This window comes from Mobula birostris, chromosome 21, assembly GCF_030028105.1.
Source record: "Mobula birostris isolate sMobBir1 chromosome 21, sMobBir1.hap1, whole genome shotgun sequence".
Lineage (NCBI taxonomy): Eukaryota > Metazoa > Chordata > Chondrichthyes > Myliobatiformes > Myliobatidae > Mobula > Mobula birostris.
Window position 1 is genome coordinate 53,982,273 of NC_092390.1, and position 23,022 is coordinate 54,005,294.

The 23,022-nt window shown below is 37.7% G+C and overlaps 1 protein-coding gene across 6 annotated transcripts in view; it reads left to right on the forward strand.

Moving 5' to 3' along the window:
* LOC140185802 (arginyl-tRNA--protein transferase 1) overlaps positions 1-23,022 on the forward strand; it is a 180,602-nt gene that overhangs the window by 78,753 nt on the left and 78,827 nt on the right. For all 6 annotated transcript variants that reach the window (XM_072239501.1, XM_072239504.1, XM_072239505.1 and 3 more), the window contains 2 exons: positions 11,496-11,677; positions 16,305-16,404. In XM_072239501.1, coding sequence (XP_072095602.1) covers positions 11,496-11,677; positions 16,305-16,404 — 282 coding nt within the window. The remainder of the gene's footprint in view (positions 1-11,495; positions 11,678-16,304; positions 16,405-23,022) is intronic.

Here is a 23,022-nt window from a genome sequence, read left to right on the forward strand (position 1 = left end):
CTCCATGCATCAACCGTTTTGTGTTGCTCCAGGGGCCAACAGAAGTTTGCATTTCTATTTTTATTTCTTCATGTTACAACAGGACGCAGTTTCTAAAAGGATATGATTGAAAGCTTTTTTAAAATATGCTTTGAAGACAAATTTATTTATGTTGAAACCATCACAGACTATGAATATTGTAAGTTTAGATTACTGGAGAATGGATAGTTCGTAATTCTTTTTATTGTGGTCGTAGATATATTGAGGTAGGATAAAGAAACTGCTCTCAAAAGTTCATTTGGAAGAGGTACTGTAGTGAAAAATATATTTTGTGAAATGAAATATTTCATACCAGTTTGGCTGTCAGTGTCGACACTTAGCACTTGCTGAAAAAGTACGAAGCAGTCAGTAAAGGTTAAAGGCTCGCTTTATTTTTACACTGATATTTTGCCAGGGATCCTCAACTCCTATTGTATTTCCTTTTTGCCACAATAGCCACCATGGTATTTTGGCTGATTAATGATTAAAACAAAATTGTTTTGTGTAATTTTGCCAGCTGCAAGCTCCTTTTACTTTTCCAGAGTTTTTGCATTTCTCTTTCTTTCTCAGAATCAATATTTTTCAATTAATTTGAGAGTAGTCAACTAGAAATGGATATTCATTAACTGTAGCTATTTATTTGACATTTAGAATCCTTACGCAAGTCACGGTATTTGCGTGTGGAAAAAAACAAGTTGCAATGTCGACACTAGGAAAGCAAACTTCACAAAATTGGTATGTCCCTTCAGGAAAGAAAGAAAAATAAAAAATTTTTATTATATATTGCCCTTTGCTTCACTTTCATGAAGTTTATCGGCATTGAAGTACTTTTGAAGTTTAGTCACTGTGATAACATAAAGAAAAAGTTTTAGTCAGTTTATGCATGGCAGGTTTCCACACTGGGCATTGTGTTTCAAAATCAGAAAATCTGATTCTGGGAAACTTGTTAGAGTGATACTGAACAATAAAGATTTTGCTTCCTGATTACTTTTGGGTGTAAATTTATGGATTTTAGACTGCTAATCATGAAAATCACCATAAAATTTCCCTATCACACACCATTTATTTTTAAATCACCTATATTTGTTATTTCAATTACTAACTCAAGTTAATTAAAATGTTGCCCACTATATAAGCTATTTTATCCAGGCGTGCCTGGGCATGCTTAGGCAAGGCAGATGCTACATGGCAAGACAGGTTTTAGAAAGGCTATAAAAAGCATTGCCTACACCATTCTAAGCATTATGTTTATATGTGATCACGTTGATCACTTTGTGATCACGCTGATGCGCATGATCTGCGTGCATAGCATATTGTGTGTACTCATTATAATAAAGTAATTGTATTTGTGATAGCAAAATGTCTTTCATATGTTGCAACAACTGCAGTACTTTGTTATATTTGTGGCAAGTATACACTTAAATCTCAAAGAAGGAGCGTAACTGGTGACCAAGATGTAGCCTGGGCTCCTCACAGTTTGCGCAGCCAATTTTAAAGCTTGGCTCAAAGATACTCGGATGTCAATGCTGTTCAAAGTCCCGATGATATGGCAAGAGCGGAAGGATCATTGACAGACTGCCATTTCTGTTTGACCAATGGTGTCTGGTTTCTCTGCTAAAATCAGGAAAACCATTGAATACCCTAATCTCCCTTTGCCATGAGACTGCATGACGATAGTCCTCCAATGCCAAAGCCATCAGAGTCTAGAGGAGGCCAATGAAGATGCCATGATACACAGCCAGGAACAGAAAATGATACTGATACAGATTTTGAACCCTTTACATTGAGTAAGCCTGATCTGATAACTCAATCTGAGCTAAAAGAACTGGTCAGAGATTTAGGTTTGCCAAACACAGAAACAGAATTACTGGAATCAAGACTACAAGGATGGAATCTGCTGTCACCAGGCACAAAAATTTGCATCATGTAGACCACTGAAATTGATGCACAGGCCTGAAAGGGTTAAGGGTCCTGCAAATACTGATATGAAGCCACAATATAGTCATGATAATTAGTTCATGTCTAAATACAGGGTTTTATGATAGATATGGTAATGACCCCATTATCCAGATATTCAGAAATGATTTATGAATGCTGTGAGGGTGAATTTATATTGCCCAAATTGCTGTTATATGGGGTCGCCTGTTGTGCCTTACTGTATTACCACTTACAATCTCATCTAAGCCTTGGTTATTCTGCAGCTACCAGTTTCAGGGATGTACCTGTGGAGAGCAGTTCACAGTTGATAGATTGATTTGATACTGCAAACAGCAGACATGGCAAAATCAAAGACATTGTAGAATTATGTAACATTCCTCAAGCATTGGTGTGCTGAGTTTTTTGAGGCAAAGGGACCACGGATGATGATGTGGTTATAGCAGTAGTAGAACAGCTTGATTAGTTGAGCACTCCAACTATGATTTTATCTGAGTTTTGAAAAGAATGCTGATGCTTGCATTTGACCAGAATGCTGATTATCAAGCTCTCTGATTTAAAGTCTTACCTTGAAGATAACTTCTGAATACAAGTTTCAATGGAATCACAGTAATTTTCAATATTAGGTATACTATTTCTATAAACATTAAGTATATTAAAAATAAACCAAAATAATGGAGATAGAAATTGGTATTATATAGCATCTAGTGTGACCTTGATTTGTGACATTTTCAATAAGATTTAATTTTGCCAGTCATCATTAAGAAAAACAGAATTAAAAAGAATAGTTTCCCCGCATTAATCAAGTACCATTCCTCCATGTCAGAGTTGCCAATTTTTTTTGCAGATGACCTCAGTCACATTCTTAATTCTTCGGGTAACATTGCAATTCAAATCCCTCTGCCAGCACAGGAGTTATTCTGGCTGGATCAGATAAGTAACGTTGTGCCTCAAGAGCTAGACTTGGTGCAGATTGTGCTGCTGCCTGCATCAGAGAGACGTTGGAGGAATTGGTGTGCAGTCTAACAGTCAGTGCACGTCTTAGTCACTTTTCTTAAGGTCACAAGACCCTGATGGACATTATTAATCCGGAATATTACAAGTCTGATTCATTGATTTATTGGTGGACAGCATGGGCGGTTGGTGGGGGATCTGTGTGCCCTTGACATAGCGAGGACTAGGCCTTAAGTTATGGTGTCACCTGTTTACAGCCGCCCAGGAGAGAGGTGGCAGAGTCGGTGAACTCTACCTGCGGCGGCTTGACATGGTATCTAAACTGGAGTTGGTGCTGCTCCCAGTGTTTGCTTGGCAGAAGACAAGCTGTATTGTGTTCAACCGCAGATTGCAGCAACATACATGGACTCAGGGTTTTGGACTACATATTTTTTGTGTGACTGTGTTTTATTGATATCTTCTTTGTGCTTGCTAACTTACACGTGCCTTGTGCTATTTGTTGCTGTTGGTACTGTGCTTTGCACTTTGGGCCGGAGTTAAGCTGTTTCATTTGGCTATATTCATGGATATTCATGGATGGTTGAATTACAAACTTGAACTTAACAATCAATATCTCCTCATTTTGCCATTTTTGGACACACTTTTGGTCAAAAACTAAATGGATCGTCTACATCAATACTCTGTCTACAAGAGCACATCTGATTCTAGTTAGTCATGAAAATTGACATAACTCCTGACTTCTTCAAGCCTTTAAAACATCTGCAATTTGTGTCATAAGTGTAATGGAATATGCTGTGTTTAGCCACAAGTGTGTAGTTCCATCAATACCCAAGAAATTTGACATTATTGAGGATAAAGTAGCTGACATAATTGCCACCCTCAGTTGCCAGTCCAAACATTGATCTCCCCCACCACCATCACAAAGGCACTGTTACTGCAGTTTATGCCATCTGCAAAATGCATTATGACATCTATCATCTTGCTGATCAGGCAATACTTTGTGACATTGCCAAGAAGTTGCATTCCAAATTGAACTCGACAATGAAATAAAGTAATCCAATTTTTAGAACTTCCTACCTTATAGTATCCTGGAAATGCTTTCATCACATGTTCCATCTTGGTCCCAAAAACCGTTTTGGCCCTACTTTTTCAAGAGCAATTTAGGAATGGTCATATTTATATTGCTTACAACAGAAATGAGTGAACAAAAATCACAACAATAGAGTGGTATAGATTAGCTGTGCATAATCTATATGTACATATTTAGTAGTTTAGTGAGCTGCCCACAAAACATTGCTGCATAGCACCAATGCCATTTTGAATGGCTGTTTGTCAGTCGATGTATGCATCTTTTCATTGATTATGTTGTATTTCTTTGTTCTACTGTGAATGCCTACAAGAAAATTGAATCTCAGGGTAGTATATGGTGACATATACGCACTTTGATCTATATGCTTCTATTAACTAAGATGGAAAAGTACCTGGAATAGCAACATGAAACTTTTGAGGTAGTTTGATTTTATTTTCTTTGTTAAATCCTGACTCGATAAGAACTGGAATTTAGTATGCTTTGTAATTTTCAGTGATTCCCCCCCCCCAATATTTTCTATATCTGGCATCAGTAACACCTTTGATTTAATTGCCTTCTGCATATTATACTTAATGTTCAAAGAGTAAATGCAAACTCTCACATTAAAAGCACCAGTGTGATTAGTTTAAAGTGAAGTATTTTGTAAAGCTTGAGATTTTGGTCCTAAAACATGCTTCTCCAAACTAGTGGGTAAATTGAGTGCCACTAGAATGAGCTCACACTTGCACTTTAAAAGGAATAGCATTGGAGAAGAGAGCTTTATATGTTTTGTACTCTACTTTCTTGACACAAGAGATAAAGTGGTCTTTGTGCTTCAGTTATCTCTTCTGTTTTAGTACATATGCTACAAAAAGGACAGGTTGCACCTGAAGCCAAAGGGGTCCAATATCCTAGCAGGCAGGTTTAATAGAGCTGTTAGGGAGAGTTTAAGCTAATTTGGCAGGGGGATAGGAACCGAAGTGATAGGGCTGAGGAAGGGGAAAACAGAAATAAATTAAAGATGGTGTGCAGCAGAGATGATAGAAAGGACAGGCAGGAGATGAGGCATAATCACAGCCAGTGGGATGAGTTACAGGGCAATAGAGGCATGCTGCAGTTAAAACAGAGAGCAATACTGGACTAAAAGTGTTATATTTGAATGCACGCAGCATAAGAAATAAAATGGTCGATCTTGAAATTCAGCTACAGATTGGCAAGTATGACATTGTGGCCGTCTCTGAAACATAGCTAAATGATGTCTGCCATTGGGAACTGAACATCCAAGGATATAAGGTGTATTGGAAAGATAGGTTAGTAGGCAGAGGGGGTGGTGTGGCCCTGTGTGTGAGAAATAATATTAAATCATTAGAAAGGGATGACATAGGGTTGGAAGGTGTAGAGTCTCTGTGGGTTGAGTTAAGAAGTGGCAAGGGTAAAAGGACCCTAAAGGCAGTTGTATACAAGCCTCCAAACAGCAGCCGGGATGTGGATTACAACCTACAGCAGGAGATTGAAAAGTTGTGTCAGAAGGGCAATATCATGATAATCGTTGGGGATTTTAATACGCAAGTGGATTGGAAAAACCAGGTCAGTACTGGACCTCAAGAGGAAGCATTTGTAGAATGTCTAAGGGATGGCTTTTTAGAACAGCTTGTCGTTAAGCCCACTAGGGAATCGGCTGTGCTGGATTGGGTGCTGTGCAATGATCTGGAGGTGATAAGAGACCCTTAAGGTTCCTTAAGGTTAAGGAACCCTTGAGGAACAGTGATCACAGTATGATCGAGTTCACTTTGAAATTTGAGAAAGAGAAACTAAGTTCCAATGTGTCGGTATTTCAGTGGAATAAAGGAAATTACAATGGTATGAGGGGGAACTGATCAAGGTTGACTGGAAAGAGATACTAGCAGGAAGGATAGCAGAGCAGCAATGGCTGGAATTTCTGTGAAAAATGGGGGAAGTGCAAGACAAATTTATTCTGAATAAGAAGAAATTTTTGAATGGAAGAAGGACACTACCGTGGTTGACAAGTGAAGTCAGAGCCAAAGTAAAAGCAAAAGTGAGGGCATACAAGGAAGCCAAAGCTAATGGGAAGATAGAGGATTGGGGAGCTTTTAAAAACTTGCAGAAGGAAACTAAGAAGGTCATTAGGAAGGAAAAGATGTATTATGAAAGGAAGCTGGTGACTAATATCAAAGAAGATACTAAAAGATTTATTAAGTTTATAAAGGGTAAAAGAGAGTTGAGGGTAAATATAGGACCAGTAGAAAATGACGCTGGAGATATTGTAATGAGAGACGCAGAGATGGCAGAGGAACTGAATGCGTATTTTGCATCAGTCTTCACAGTGGAAGATATCTGCAGTATACCGGACATTCAAGAGTGTCAAGGAAGTGAAGTATGTGCAGTGAAAATTACAACTGAGAAGGTGCTAAGGAAGCTTAATGGTCTTAGGGTGGATAAATTTCCTGGACCTGATGGAACGCACCCTTCGGTTCTGAAGGAAGTAGCTGGAGAGATTGCAGAGGCATTAACAATGATCTTTCAAGAATCGATAGATTCTGGCATTGTACTAGATGACTGGAAAATTGCAAATGTTACTCTGCTATTTAAAAAGGGTGGGAGGCAGCAGAAAGGAGACTATAGACCTGTTAGCTTAACATCAGTGGTTGGGAAGTTGTTGGAATCAATTGTTTGGGATGAGGTTACGAAGTACCTGGAGGCACATGACAAGATAGGCTAAAGCCAGCATGGTTTCCTGAAGGAAAATCCTACCTGACGAACCTGCTGCAATTTTTTGAGGAAGTTACAAGCAGGGTAGACAAAGGAGATGCAGTAGATGTGGTTTACTTGGACTTTCAGAAGGCCTTTGACAAGGTGCCCTCCATGAAGCTGCTTAGGAAGAGAAGAGCCCATGGAATTACAGGGGCGTTACTATCATGAGTGGAGCATTGGCTGATCGGCAGAAAACAGAGAGTGGCAACAACGGGATCGTATTCTGGCTGGCTGCTGGTGACCAGTGGAGTTCCATAGGGGTCAGTGTTGGGACCGCTGCTTTTTACGATGTATGTCAATGATTTGGAATTCAAAGGGTACGGGGCGAAGGCATGGGAGTGGAGATGACTAGAAGAATTGGATCAGCCCATAATTGAATGGTGGAGCAGACTCGATGGGCTGAATAGCCTACCTCTGCTCCTATATCTTATGGTCTTATGGTCTAATAAATAATAGAGATGCCAGTTACTTTTATTGGCTTTGGAGAGAGTTCTGTTTGACTACTTTTTTAATGTTCTTAATAAGGTTGCCTTGAAACACCATGGTTACTCTATCACCATCCTTGTTGAGTGGTTCACCATCATGTGTTCATTTTTAAAATATGTGCCACTTTTTAAAGCATCTGATATCTTATAATCAAGGTCATTTATTTATAATATAACTTTTTTATATTGCAATTTTCATACATTAAGATGCAGACTCAAAGTGCTTTATATAAATTGTAAAGATAAATCAATATGGTCATAAATATATGAGAAAACTAAAAATCATAAGTAAAGACTAACATTAAAATAAAATATAATCAAATATACCAAATTATATAAATGTAATCAACACCAGCAGGCATTAAGTAATCCTATAAGTCAGCCAAAAAAATTTTTAAAAGTTGGTCTTTTAGAAGTGTTTTGGAACATTCCACAGTATTTGTTTGGTATAACTCAGTCAGTAGAGTATCCCAGATTTTTGGTGCTTAAGAACAAAAGGCTGCATTACCAGTTTTTATATGCTTTGCTCTAGGAACATTAAGGAAACTAATATTCGTGGGTCTAAGATTGTGATTAGGGATGTGGGGTTAGACCCTCTGAAGATTTCTTAAAGCCTTGTATACAATTATGAGTATTTTATGACCTATACTATGAATTCAATTCTAATATTTATACTGTTGTGCTTGTTCTTTTGAAAAGATAAAGACTCTAGTACCTAATGAGGCATAGCTAAAAACATTGATTTGAACTGATTCTGAGCTGCTTTGGCATTACAGTGCCTTTACATCAGTCCTGGGATCTGGCAAGAAAGTGATAACCTGGTGAATCATCACTTGGACCAGGTTAAAGCAAGTACCATGCCAACATGCCACTACCCTTTTGATTTTTAAAAAAACCATCACTAGGACTCCATTGATAGTGACGGCATTCTTAAGTTGTAGATAGTGTGCTTGGCAGTGTTGCAGTCTCAGTCTACTGGTCACAAGTTTTTGCTTGTAAATGCATTTATTTAAAAGGTGATATTTGCTTAAGTAATGCAATTCTTCAGAATATCAGGCCTGGAACAGAGGTAAGAATGAATTGGCCTCATTCTGTGGTTGTTTACCCCTTTTAGTATATTTGTTTTCTGTGCATTTTGATTAATGTTCACTTTTTCTAAAAGCTTCAGTGTGACCAGTCTTAGAGGGCCAATTGCTAACAAGGTCTGCATCTGCCAGCAGTAGCCAAGGGAGAAGCACTGAAGGAATGTATAACCAATCTCGGTGGAGCAGGAACAATAATACGACAGTTTTGTTTAATCAGATAAGATTTCTGTAAAAGTACAAATCCACCCAAAAAAAGATCATATTTTAAAAATAAATGGGTAGATATTCATCCACCATTACCTCTGCTGAAATGGATGTACACTTCTTCCAAAATTAATTCAATTGAAGTGCATGTGACTGGATAAATTAAACTGGAGAACACAGTAGTATTGAATGTCGTTTGACTTTGATCTTTTATTTTTGGTGCTTGTCAGGTTGGGAACCAACTTGCAGGGACTTCAATGTGGATGTGGTGGGCACTAATTTGGGTGGATTGCTGCTGAAGCTCATCTTACACCTTGCATACACCTTCAGTAACTTTTATCAATATGAAAAGTATGACAATACAGTTTACAGAAAGGGGGCAAAAAGCTACAAGTCACAGGTTTTACTTCTGGGTAATTCAGCAGCAAGTACTTTAATTGGAAGAGTGGAAAAATTGATTCAGTGCATCAGTTGGTCTCTTTAATTCTTTGTCTAATTCTCAGTTAGCTGTCTGGTTCAAAGTATTATCAGAGTCGCCATAAACTACCCTGAGATTCATTTTCTTGCAGGCATTCGCAGTAGTTACAAAGAAACACAATGGAATCAGTGAAAAGCTACACAAACAAATAAAGGTGGACAAACAACCAATGTGCATAAGACCGTGCAATTACAAAAAAAAATAACTAAATCAATAATATTGAGAACATAAGTCTTTGAAAGTATGTCTATAGGTTATGGAATAATTCAGTGTTTGTGAAAAATAAATTTAACCATGCTGTTGCAGGAACCTGGTGTCTGAGGGGTAATAACTGTTCCTGAACCTGATGGTGTGGGACCTAAGTCTCCCGTTTCCCCTTTCTTGATGGCAATGGTGAGAAGAAAGCATGGCCTGGATGGTGGGTGTCCTTGATGATGGATGCTGTTGTCCTCTGATAGCACTCTGTGTAGATGTGCTCAATGGTGGGGACTGGGCTATAAGCGCTGTTATTTGTAGGATATTCCACTCATAGCATTGGTGTTTCCTTACCAGGCTGTGATGCAACAATGGGAATACTCTCCACTATACACCTATGGAAGTTTGTCAAAGTTTTAGATGACATGCCATATCTGTGCAAGTCTGAAGAAGTAGAGTCACTGCCATGTCTTCACTGTAATCACAGGACAGATCCTCTGAAATGATAATGCCAAGGAATTTAAAGTTATTGACCCTCTCCACCTCTGATCCCTTGATGAGGACTGGCTCATTGAGCTGGTTTTCTCCTCCTGTAGTCGATAATCAGCACCTTGGTTTTGCTAGCATTGAGTAATAGGTTGTTGTTGTGGCACCATTCAACCAGATTTTCAATCTCCGTCCTATATGCTGATTATAGACTATTTGTAGTCTATGAAGAATTGCAATTCAATTAAGTATTTTATATTGCAAAATAAATTGAGAACTCTGAAGTTTATAGAGAATAAATAACAACCTAGAGTATTTTCTTTCTAAAATACTTAAATATGAATATTTATGTAATACTGAAGAATTGAACACAAATCTTTCAGGTTTATCTTCATATCAATAGGTATTTGGATTGACATTCAGCCATTCTGACCAGTAATGTTTCCTGTATAAATTCCCTTATTTCCCCACATCCTGAATGCAGTGTTCGCTGAGTATAATTGTCATAACTATTGGAAGGAGCTCATGTTAGATCAGGGACAGATCAAAGTTAGCTGTGATACTCCTTGTAATGAATTGGCATATTAATATTCTCTGTCAAAGCTTGCATCAATAAAATGTAATAACTCAAAAGTTGTGGGTTTGAATTGTCTCAGGCTATTGCACAATATTTCACCCTCAGAGAAAAATAAGTGCATTTTAAGTATTAATTAAAATGCATTAATATTCTAAGAATGTTCTAAAAATATTGTAAAGAAGTTAAGATAAACGTGAGGAAAAGTCATGCCATTTCCTGTTGTGGAAGAGCTAATACCGGTCGCTTCCGATCAAGATTGCAGCTACGTACAGTGCTCGTTTGGTCAACATCTGGATAGATCATGAAACCACGTGTTTCACTTCTTTTGTTTCTTATCTTGAATATGATTCTGGAACTGTAAGAGCCCTTGTTTTGCTGTTTGGAGATCGTTTGGGTGCTTCAGTGCTCTTTAAGAGGATTCCGGGTGGCAGAGGCAGCATGAGTGCACCTCATGGCAACAAGGCTGAAGGACGGGTGCAAGCCAATGTTTGACCCCATTTTCCCGATTATAGCTTCCATTGTTTGCCAATTAAAGTGACGAGGCCAGTGTGGAAGTTTGGAGATGGTTTGGAGTCTCCGACAGGATTCTAGGAGGCCGAGGCAGTGTGTGCGAACGTTGTAGTGGGCAGGATGCAGGATGGGGCACATGCCAATGTTTGGCTCTGATTCGACGATGAAAGTTCCCATTGTTTGCTGGTTAAAGCGATGAGGGAGAATGAAGCATTGAAGCGAATGTAGAGGGTGAGCGTCAGCTACTTGCCTTTAGATCAGTTGCTCTGTACCAAAGAAGGGAGAGCCTGCCGCTGTGCCCAGAGAGTGTTGCCCAGGTTTTTTCTGCATTTTAGATGTGGTCTTGGTCTATGGACTTTATTTTTCAGTCTTACAGTTTTTAATATGCTGTTTTTTGCCCGATCTTGTTTATTTTTATGTGGAGAGGAGGGATTTGATGATGGTGCTGCCTTTCTTTTCTTTTTTGGTTTCATGGCTACCCAGAGAATTGAAGAATTTCAGAATTGTATAATTTGATAGCAAAATGAACCTTTGAACTTTAAAATGTTACTCTTATAAGCCAGTTTTCAAATTATTGAATATCATACACAGAAAAATACAGAATTTGAATTTTAGATGACATAATTTGCTCAGTTAAGGCACAATTAACAAAATAAATTATTTCAGTATTTTACTTGGTATATATGAAATAGTTTGGGCAAACCTGATGAAATTTTTTCTTCTCTAGGCAGAGAACCCAGCTGAGGGTCCTGATTCGGGTTATGGATCATTTCACCAACAGTACTGGTTGGATGGAAAGATTATTGCTGTGGGAGTAATTGATATTCTTCCTCGTTGTGTCTCCTCGGTGTACCTTTATTATGATCCAGATTATGCATTCCTGTCTTTGGGTGTTTATTCTGCAGTCAGGTGAGATGTTCAGTTATTTATTTTTCATTGTGTATTGAAGTGTATTTCCTTATTAGCATGCATTGTATCCTCAGGTCAGACGCCACGGTAGCTTAGCAGTTAGAGCGATGCTCCTGAAGCGTGCAACGTTGGAGTTCAACTCCGACGTCATCTGTATGTCCTCCCCGTGGAATGTTTGGGCCTTCTCTGGGTTCTCTGGTTTCCTCCCACAGTCCAAAGGCATATCAGTTTAGGAGATTAATTGGTCATTGTAAATTGTCCATGATTAGGCTAGGGTTAAATCGGGAGTTAATTGGGGTTTGCTGAATGGTGCAGCTCGAGGGGCTGGAAGGTCGTATTCCATGCTGTATCTCTAAATAAAATAGATAAATATTCTTATGGAGGATAAAGTGCTAATGAATTGCTTTTAAATTTGCTTGCAATTTAACAAGCAAAACCAAGACACCAAATAAATTCTCCATCAACATTTTGGATTCAGAAACTTAATATTGCACTGAAAAATCACACATGGATTTCTATTATTTAAGGAGGGAGGGAGGCAAAATTGCATCTGCAGATCTGTTTAACATCAGTTGGGAACAAGGTTTAAGACTTTCTCCTCAGAATGACTTAATATTTGGGTAAGTCTATGCATATCAAACTAATCTGCCTGATATATTTTTTAAGTTGCCATTGTCATTATTTCTTGTTCTATGGGTGCAATTCATATGTAGTAGGGGTAAAAATCTATGTTGTGTTGACAGCCGGTAATTTTACCTCAACCTCTTATCAGGTATTTGAATGATTTGTTTCCATTGAGGTAACTACCTGCTCCAAATTATTATTCTCATCTATATTTAAATGTTGCTTTTCTTCAACTTGTATATGCTTATGTCATGAATTCAGCCCTGATTTGACAGTCCTCTCTGAGCCAACAAGTAGTCCTGTTCTCAAAAATAATATTGCAAATCATAAACTATTCAATTGCTAATCCTGTTAAATTGCCATGGACATAAGAGTTGACAGATTGAGCAAAGAATGTGCTATAAAGTATAAAAATAAATGAATTTTACACTAACAAATCAGTAGCTTCAACCTTCGTTAGAGTAATTCTTGTGTACTAATATTGTATCTAGTCTTTACAGCTTAGTTGACTCCACATTTAATTATAGCTTCATATTTAATATATAATGCTGCTTATGTTAGAAGGTTGATGATGTTATGGGGAGGGTAAAATGCATGCTACAATTATACCTACGCACATCAGAAATTCTGGGGGAGTAAAAGTATAGTTAGTACGAAGAGTTAAAAGCTAAAAGTACAATGAGTGGTAAGCTAAGATTTCAAGAGGAAAAATCACTTAGCCAGCTTTGTATCACACATTGAAGTAAAAGTAAATGTTTTTAAGGGTAACACAATAGATATGAGGTGACAACACATAGAAGATTCATGACATGGGTCAGAACATGTGAATTGGTAAGAAACAAGCTACAAAACGAGAAGTGAAAAGCGCTATGACAAATCATATATCATCTTTTGCTAATCAAAGTAGCTCCTTTGACAAGCAAAAATTATGGTTTGTCCATAAGACATAGGAGCAGAATTAGGCCATTTGGCCCATCGAGTCTTCTCTGCCATTCAATCATGACTGATTCTTTTTTTTATCCCCCTCCTCAGCCTCACTCCACGGACTTTTCCCCATGACCTTTGGTGCCACGTCCAATCAACAACTTATCAATTTCTGCCTTAAACACACCCAAGTTAATCTTTAGAGTGTTTTGCACAAGGACACCCAAGTCCCTTTGCATTTCAGATGTTTGGATTTTCCCCCCATTTAGAAAATAATCTCCTCATTTATTTCTTCTACCAAAGTATATGACCTTGCATTTTCCAACACTGTATTTCATTTGCCACTTTCTTGCCCATACTTCTAATCTGTCCATCCTTTTGAAGCCTTCCTATTTCCTCAACATTACCTGCACCTCCACCAATCTTAGTATCATCTGCAAACTTGGCAACAAAGCCATCTATTCAATCATCTAAATCATTGATATACAACATAAAAAGAAGCAGTCACAACACTGACCCCTGCGGAACACCATTCGTCACTGGCAGCCAACCAGGAAAGGATCCTTTTATTCCCACTCACTGCCTCCTACCAATCAGCCAATGCTCAAACCATGCCAGTAACTTTCCTGTAATACCATGGGTTCTTAGTTTGGTAGCAGCCTCATGAGGCACCTTGTCAAAGGCTTTCTGAAAATCCAAATATACCACATTCACTGCTGCCCCTTTACTTATCCTACTTGTAATCTCCTCAAAACATTCCAACAGGTTCGTCAGGCAAGATTTGCCCTCAAGGAAACTATGCTGACTTTGTTCAATCTAGTCTTGTGTCTCCAAGTACTCCATAACCTTATCATTAACAATTGAATCCAACATGTTTCCAACCACTGAGGTCAGACTAACTGATCTATAATTTCCTCTCTGCTGCTTCTTTTCTTAAAGAGTCGAGTGACATTTGCAATTTTCCAGTCCTCTGGAACCATGCCAGAGTCCAGTAATTCTTGGAAGATCATTTATAATGCCACCACAATCTCTACCGCTCCCTCTTTCAGGACCCTAGGGTGTGGTTCATGTGGTTCGGGTGATTTATGTACCTTTGGGTCTTTCAGCTGTTTGAGCACTTGCTCCCTTGTAATGGTAACAGCACTCACTTCTCATCCCTCACACCCTTCAACACCTGGCAATATTATTTCTTCAGCCTCATTTTCTAGCAGTCTAATCTCTTTTTATTTTTTTATATACTTGAGAAGGCTTTTACTATCCACCTTGATATTGTTTGCTAGCTTGCTTTTATATTTCATCTTTTCACTCCTACTAATTCTTTTAGTTGTTATCTGTAGGTTTTTTTTAAAGCTTCCCAATCTTTTATCTTCCCGCTGGTTTCTCCTTTGTTGTATGGCCTCTCTTTTGATTTTTCTTTAGCTTTGATTTCCCTTGACACCCATGGTTGTACTATTTTGCTATTTGAGTATTTTTCTTTCTTTTTGGAATACATCTATCCCGCACCTTCCTCATTTTCAGAACCCCAAGCCATTGCTGCTTTGCTGCCATCCCTGCCAGCATCTCCTTCCAATTTACTTTGGCCAACTCCTTTCTCATACCATTGTAATTTCCTTTGCTCCACTAAAATACTGCTACGTCAGACTTTACTTTCTCCCTATCAAAGTTCAAATTGAACTCAATCATATTGTGATCACTGCCTCCTAAGGGTTCTTTTACCTTAAGCACCCGAATCACCTCTGATTCATTACATCACACCCAACCTAGTATAGCTGATCCCTTAGTCGGCTCAACTACAGACGCTTTCAAAGCCATCTCATAGGCATTCAACAAATTCACTCTCTTGAGAAACTAGATAGGCATGTGCTGGAGCAGAGTATGCTAAATTCAATAAATCAGATGAAATGCGATAGGAGAAGTGATACGTGGAACACAAATGCAGGCACATATCAATAGGACTGAAAGGGCTGTATATTTTTTGTTAATATGCATATGATTTAGGTTGGTAGACTGTTCTAAATGGAACTACATCTTCACTCGCGACTGGTCAGAATAAAATGTGAAAATTTTTAGTTAATGATTTGCATTTGGAAAGTTTGCTGCTGTGACTTTGTGTGCTCACTCTAAAAAGCTGTAATTATCAAGGGGAACTTTGACACAAAAGCTTGAAGACTTGCTTGAAATTTGAAGTTTCAGAAATGCTCAAGCTCTCCAGATACTGTCCAATTCCAGCTAGGATCTAAATCTGAATTTGCAATAAAACATTTGATCTCAAATTAAAATTGTCAAATCAAAAATTTCTTGCATTTAATTCTTACCTTGTTTTTGCATAATTAATTTTTTTTTAGCATGAGACTGCTTCCAATTACTAAGAGTATTTTCAACTCTGCTGGTTATTAAAGCAAGCTCTCTAGAGAACTGGCCCCTGAAAAAACAGGCTACAGCAATTTAAAATAAAATGTAGAATATAATATGTATTTCTCTTCCGTATGTATGCCGTACTTCAAACTGGGAAAACACTTTTTCATTCTTTTCCTTCCAATCAGTACAACTGACTGCATTGTTAAAATTCCAAGTTTCCATTAAGACGCATGCTTATACTTTTATTTGTGCAGGTGGTATATTTGCATATGAATTAGTTTTGCGCCTGAGAAGTCTTCTCTCTTGCTTGTTGAAACACAAAGGAGAAAAATGCTTTCATTATTGCCTATTCTGTTGTTTTCTACCCAGCTGGGGATGATGATCTCTGTTCAAGAAAAATATCGGGATACATGAATATTAACTAGAAACTGCTAAATGGGGTCTTTAATCGCAGGCTGTTTGAATTTCAGATCAACTACTTGTAGAGATGGTGCTAAAATAGAAGCATCATGTGTTGGGCATAGATGCTTTTCTGAATGCTGTGTCCTTTAAAATGCTTTTGTTATTTTCCATTCTCCTTGCATGATTGGAGTGGATTAAGGAGAGAAAGATCTTTAGAATGCTGAAACTAGGAGAAATATAGCCCAAGAATAACCCTTTTATTGCTTATAACACACTTAAATACCCGTTGATTTTGATTGTGTGCCATGATTTATTCTAGGGAAGTTGCTTTTACAACTGAGCTACAGAAGACAGTTCCTGATCTGTGTTATTATTACATGGGCTTCTACATCCATTCGTGTCCTAAAATGAAGTACAAGGTAATGTTTTGTTTGGCTGTACTGTCACTTCCTATCCATTGTTGGAAAATCGTAGTGCTTGAAAATTAACAATACAGGAGCCCTTTTGACCTATTATGTTTGTGCCAGTTAAACAAGAATTATCCAGTCTAATCCCACTTCATAGCATTTGTTCTGTAGCCCTGCAATTCATGGCTCTTCAAGTGCATATCCAGGAGCTTTTAAATGTGATTAATAATTGAGGAAAGGAAATAATAAGGAAGTATATAATTTATACTGTATATTGGCACACAAGCTACATTAAGTGTAGCAACACAAGGTGCTGGTAGCTTCATGTAGTTGTGAAGATTAACAACAATACAAAACCATGATATGATACTTTACAGAGTATGACATTAAGACAATATTTATTATTTAGCAATACAGCGCCCCTCCGCCCTTCGAGCCATGCGGCCCAGCAATCCCGCAACCCGATTAACCCTAACTTGATCACAGGACCAATGAACCTACCCAGTACATTTTTGGACTGTGGGAGGGAACTGGAGCACCCAGGGAAAGCCCACACATTCCAGTGGGAGTTCATACAGAGACTCCTTGCAGAGCGGTGCTGGAATTGAACTCCAAACTCAGGACCACAATAGCATCACGCTACACGCTACTCCAATGTGGCGCCCACCATTAATGGATTGAAAGGATGGAGGGGAAGTAGAAAATGAAATAGAAGAAAGCATTTTGTGTTCAGCATGCCAAACCCCATCTAGTAAGGGGGCTGGAGCATGGCTCGTGGACATTCACTTGCAGTACGTAGAACAGGCAGATTATTATATCAGTTTCTGTGCAGAGCTGACTCATTGGTTACATTACCATTTTGAAACCATTGTCCTGCAGCTCATGGCATCTCTTTGCCCAAATTATTGTGTATTAATAGGAAACAATCGTACCACGGAGCACAAGTAAATGAACGCTGATGGAAAACTATTAATATTTGAAAAATTAAAGAGTGAAAAGCATTGAATCTCCAGAACCTGATGACTGGCATCCTGGAGTTTTGAAGGCTGGTGGAACGCAGCCAGTCAGGCAGCATCTGTAGGTCAAAATTTCAGATTGAGACCCTTTACCAGGGCTTTTGAAGGCAGTGGCTATAGGGATAACGTTGTTTGCTATGTTGCAAATCTCAGATTCTAGAAAGGTTCCCAAACGTAAGGGTAGCAAATTCCAGGAAAAGAGTTGGAATCTATTATTAAGGCAATTGGAAAATGATGTAATGATTAGCCAGAGTCAGTGCCGTCAATGAAAGAAATAATGTTGGACAAATTTGTATATCAGTATATACCAATCTTTTTGGTCTTTCAAGAGACCTTTGATAATGCTACATATAGGAGATGATTAAACAAAGATAAAGAGATCTGGTGTTGGGATTAATACACTGCAGTGAAAAGTACATTATTTGTACTGTGCCATATTCAACGATTATTATTTGTTCTAAAGTCCTGTATTGAATGCTGCCTACACCTGCAGTAGCCTCTGTGCTTCTTTCCCTTAAGCAGCGAATCAGTCCTTTAGATTTTCCAGACCAATTTTAATACCATGTGTGACTTCGTTTGAATCTGTTATGAGAAACATAGAAGCTCATTTGTACCCGAACCATTTGGTCAGAATATTAATACCAGGTCAATAGTTTTTTTTTTTAATTTTATTTTTATTTGGATAAGGAATTCACAAATATCATGTACTTTTTTCACACTTATAACCTTTTCCATTTTTTTATATGTATAAAACTACAATTATTTATACATTCTTAAGTACACATTGAGATGATATAAAAGGAAAATAAACACTTAAATAGATAATTATGTACTGTGGTAAATCTAACCTATTAGGCTAAGTAATGGTATTAGTTGTTAAGAAAAATGGTAATAATAGATCCATATAACCCTTCTGGACCATTTCCACTGGTCCAAAATGTTGTATATAAGCCTATGTAACAACCATTGTAGGTGTTTATATCCTAATTTGTTCATGCTTGCTCCTGCCCGCAGACATAATTATCCAATCCCTATGTACTTATTTACTTAATTTTTTCATTTTTTTTACCCCTTTCCCAAATCTTTCCCTTTACTTGTGTTAATTCTCTATTTTCCAAAAGAAAACAAAAAAAAAAGACATTTAGACTAGGGGTACTTACGTTAGCAATATTACTGTGTTGATGAGAAGAGCAGTATAAATCGTTAGGAGAGTCATCTAAAGTCTGCTCGCATTGGGGTTATATATTCAATCCATTTATTCCAGATTTGATAAAATGTTTCTTTTTGAATTCTCAGGGAGTAAGTCAACTTTTCCATTTTAAATATTTCCAGGATAATTTCGTGCCAATCTTCTAATGTAGGTGGTATTGGATTTAGCCATTTTCTAGTGATTGATTTCTTACTTGCCGCTAAGAGGGCCTGCAGCAACTTTATATCTTCCTTCTGTTCAAGAAACAATACATGCCCCAAATAGAGCGTCTCAAAGTTCAGAGGTATCTGGGACCTAAGTACCTTAACTAATGTTCTATGAATACCTTCCCAATATAGACTTAATTTAGGGCAATCCCAGAAAATATGAAAATGATTTGCCTACTTGGAGCTGCACCTTCTCCAACACATCACATTTGTATCTTTATATTTTTCCTGATATGGGGTCTTGAAGTATCTTATAATGTTTTTCCAACAATGTTCTCTCCAAGTCAAAGAATTAGTCGAGGACCATTGAAAGCTGCAGATCTTCCCCCAAGTCTCCTCTGAAAGTACCAACCCCGCTTCTTTCTCCCACTTCTCTTTAATATACAGTGTATTTACATTTTTAGCATGGGAGAGTGCATTATATAATCGAGAAACTGATTTACTAGATATTGAACTGCAAGCCGAATTCAGAATCTTGAAAAATTCTAATTCTACTGTTGATAGGTCTGTATATCTACAACTCTGGTTAACATAGTTTCGTACTTGAAGGTACCTAAAAAAGTCATTATGTTCTAGGCCATGTTTGTCCTGCAGGATTTGGAAACTTTGTAATACTCTTTTATCTATAAATGAGAGGTAGGTTGTAAGACCTTTCTTTATCCATAGCTCAAATCTTTTATCTCCTCTGTTGGGAAGGAATTCGGTATCATATGCACACCATCTAAAGAGTTTTAACATGTTATTAATTCCACATGAATTAACCACCTTCTGCCATACTTTTAATGTAAGATTTATCCATCTGTTTTTAAATTTTTCCAACTGGGCCATCAATCCTTTGTCAGCTATTGAGGCCTGTAGAGGAAAACTGTCAACTAATCCAAATTCTATTTCCTTCCATCTAGCCTTATATTCCCTATTACACCAATATAACAGAGGGGTTATCTGTGAGGCATAAAAATAATTTCTCAGGCAAGGAAGAACCATACCTCCTCCTTCCTTCCCTAACTGTAAGGTGTTATATCGAATTCTAAGTTTCTTTCCTTGCCAAATGAAGCGGGAAATCCATTTGTCCCATTCCCTGAATTGATTATCATCTACCTCCACCGGTAAAGTACGGAAAAGATACAATAACTGAGGAAGAAGATTCATTTTTATAGTATTTATCCTTGAATTTAAACTTAAAAAGGGGATAAGATTCCATCTATGCATATCTGCTTTTATCTCTGAGATTAATGGCCCATAATTTACCTGTGACAGTGTTGAAAGATCCTTCAGCAGGGTTATTCCTAAATATTTTAATGATTTAGCTTCCCACTTAAGATCGTATGTATCCTGCAATTTTTTTGGATGGTGTATAATTTAGGACATAACCTGCGTTTTCTTTACATTTATTTTATAGCCTGATGTTTTCCCAAAGTCATCCAACAGTGTAAACAATCCTATAAATGATTTTTCTGGTTCACTCAGATAGACCAAAACATCATCTGCGAATAACGCTGCTTTCTGTTCAATCCCTGCCACCTTGATACCTTTTACGATTTTGCTCTGTCTTATTAGTTGGGCAAGCGGTTCAATATATAGCGCAAAAAGGAGAGGAGAAATTGGGCATCCCTGCCTAGTGCCTCTCTCTAAGATGAAGGAGTCAGAGAGGTCCCCATTTATCTTAATTCGGGCTGTAGGGCTGTCATATAGAGTCTGAATTACTTTAATAAACTTTTCTTGAAAGCCGAATCTTGTTAACACTCTGTATAGGAATACCCAACTAACCGAATCAAAAGCTTTCTCAGTGTCCAAACCTACTACCATTGTCTCTGTCTCGTTCTTATTAACCTATTCTAATATGTGCAGAGTTCTCCTTATGTTGTCCTGTGTTTGTCTTTGTTGAATAAATCCAGTCTGGTCTAAGTGGATTAGGCCAGGTAAAAGCTTTTCCAATCTGCGCGCTAATATAGATGTAAATAGTTTGTAATCTAAATTAAGAACACTAATTGGCCGATAATTGCCACATTCTAGTTTATCTTTACCGTCTTTAGGAATAACTGAAATAATCGCTTCTCTCCAGGAAGGTGGAGTTTCTCCTCTCTGCAAGATCCAATTAAAAGTGTTAAGTAGTAATGGGGCTAACTGTGTCTTCAGGGACTTGTACCACTCTGAGGTAAACCCATCAGAACCCGGGGACTTTCCAGCCTTTAACCTAGAGGTGGCCACGTTCAGTTCTTTGACAGTTACTGGTTTTAATAAACTTTCATTTTGTAAATCTGTAAGTTTAGGTAGATCTAAAAAAATTCAATACACTGGCTCATTGGGGGCCCAGGGTTGGGTGTACAGCTCTCGATAATATGTTTCAAAACTCTCTTGAATTTTCCCTATTGCACTCTCCACAAGCTTTGTCTTTGGATTCTTTATTTTATGAATTGTATTGTCTGCTTGTTGTTTTCGTAATTTATATGCTAATAATCTAGCTGATTTACCTCCTACCTCATAATTCTTTTGTCTCAGGTAAAGAAAATTTCTTTGAGTTTCCAACGTATAAATATTGTCAATTTCACTTTGCAATTTCCTAATTTCCTGTTTTCAATTTGAATTAATTTTGTTGCTATCTACAACTTGAAGTTGTTTTAATTTTCCTTGAAGGTCTGCTAATTTTTGTGCATTGATTTTTTTCATGTGAGTGGTAATGGAAATAATTTTCCCTCTCAGTACAGCTTTCAATGTATCCCATAAGATCACTGGTGATGTTTCTCCCGTGTCATTAAGGTCTAGATATTCTTTGATTTCTCCCCTTAATCTCTCCATTACTTTCGGGTTATTCAGTATATGTGAGTTTAGCCTCCATAGTGTTTTCCTCATTTTCCTTTCCAGGATTAAAGACATAGAGACTGGGCTATGATCCGACAGATCAATTGTTGCAATATTACAGTTTTTTATCCTGAGTCTATCTGTATTAAAGTTAAAGAAATAGTCTATCCTTGAATAGGCTGAATGAGGGAAAGAGTAATATGTATAATCTTTACTAGTAGGGTGTAATTCCCTCCAGACATCTATAATTCCCAACTCCTCCATCAATGAATTCACTTTCCAAGTCAGAGGTTTATTCTGAGTAACTATTCTTGAAGAATCTAATATAGGATTTAATCTAATATTAAAATCCCCTCCACAAATTACTACCCCTTGAGAACTGACCATTAGGTCAAAAATGTGTCTATAAAATGACCATTCACAACCTGGAGGAGCATAAACATTCAGCAATGTTATTTCTGTACCTTCTATTCTTCCTGTGATTTTTACAAACCGTCCTTCTTTGTCTTTAGTCTCTGAAATATGTTCATAATTAAGAGTACTTAATATTAAAGTAGCTACCCCTCTTTTGTGACTCAATTTATATGATGAATAAAGTACATGCTTAAAGCCCATTCTTTTTAATTTTCCATGTTCAGATTGGCTCATATGTGTTTACTGGAGGAAAACTATTTGTGCCCTCTCTTTTTTCAATTTAGACATAATCTTATTTCTTTTAATTGGATTCAAAACCCCATTAACATTATAGGAAATTATTTTTACCAATTCAGTTTGCATTTTTCTCTAGTAGAAAAAAAACACTCTCCTTTTCTAACCAAACAGTAAGCAATCCCTTCTCAACAGTAAACCAAGACATATAACCACACCCTAGACATTTTTGAACGTGTAACATTTGAAAATTTTTCCCAACTTCCCACAGTGAGGCCTGAGCACCGACCCGCCTCAGTTCAGAGGGATAACCTCTATCTTCACCCTGTGTTAGAGGGCCCTCAGCAGTTTGAATAATCATAGAGAATTTTCTCCTATTTATGTCTCGACCAAATTGCTATCATTCAAGTTATTCTGCCTAGTTTATTTTCAGTTACCAGTTTTCATTTTACCTTTAAGTCCGATTTACTCTTTTCAGTCATTTCTCTTAATTAATCTGTGTTCTCTGTACATTCGTGTCTGAATATTTGCAGTTTTTCCTTGTAGTTTGACACTCTGGTTCGTGTGGAGCGTCCTCGCCCCACTAACTGCCACGACTTCTGCCAAATCCTCTCCAGTAGCGACTCTGGTTAGGTGATAACTTTAATAGGTAGTCCCCGGTCCGCCAGGTCCGACGTTGCCTCCTCCACCGTAGCGTAAGTTTTTGTCCCTTCGTCGTAAAAGACTCTCAGCTGAGCTGGATACAGGGTCT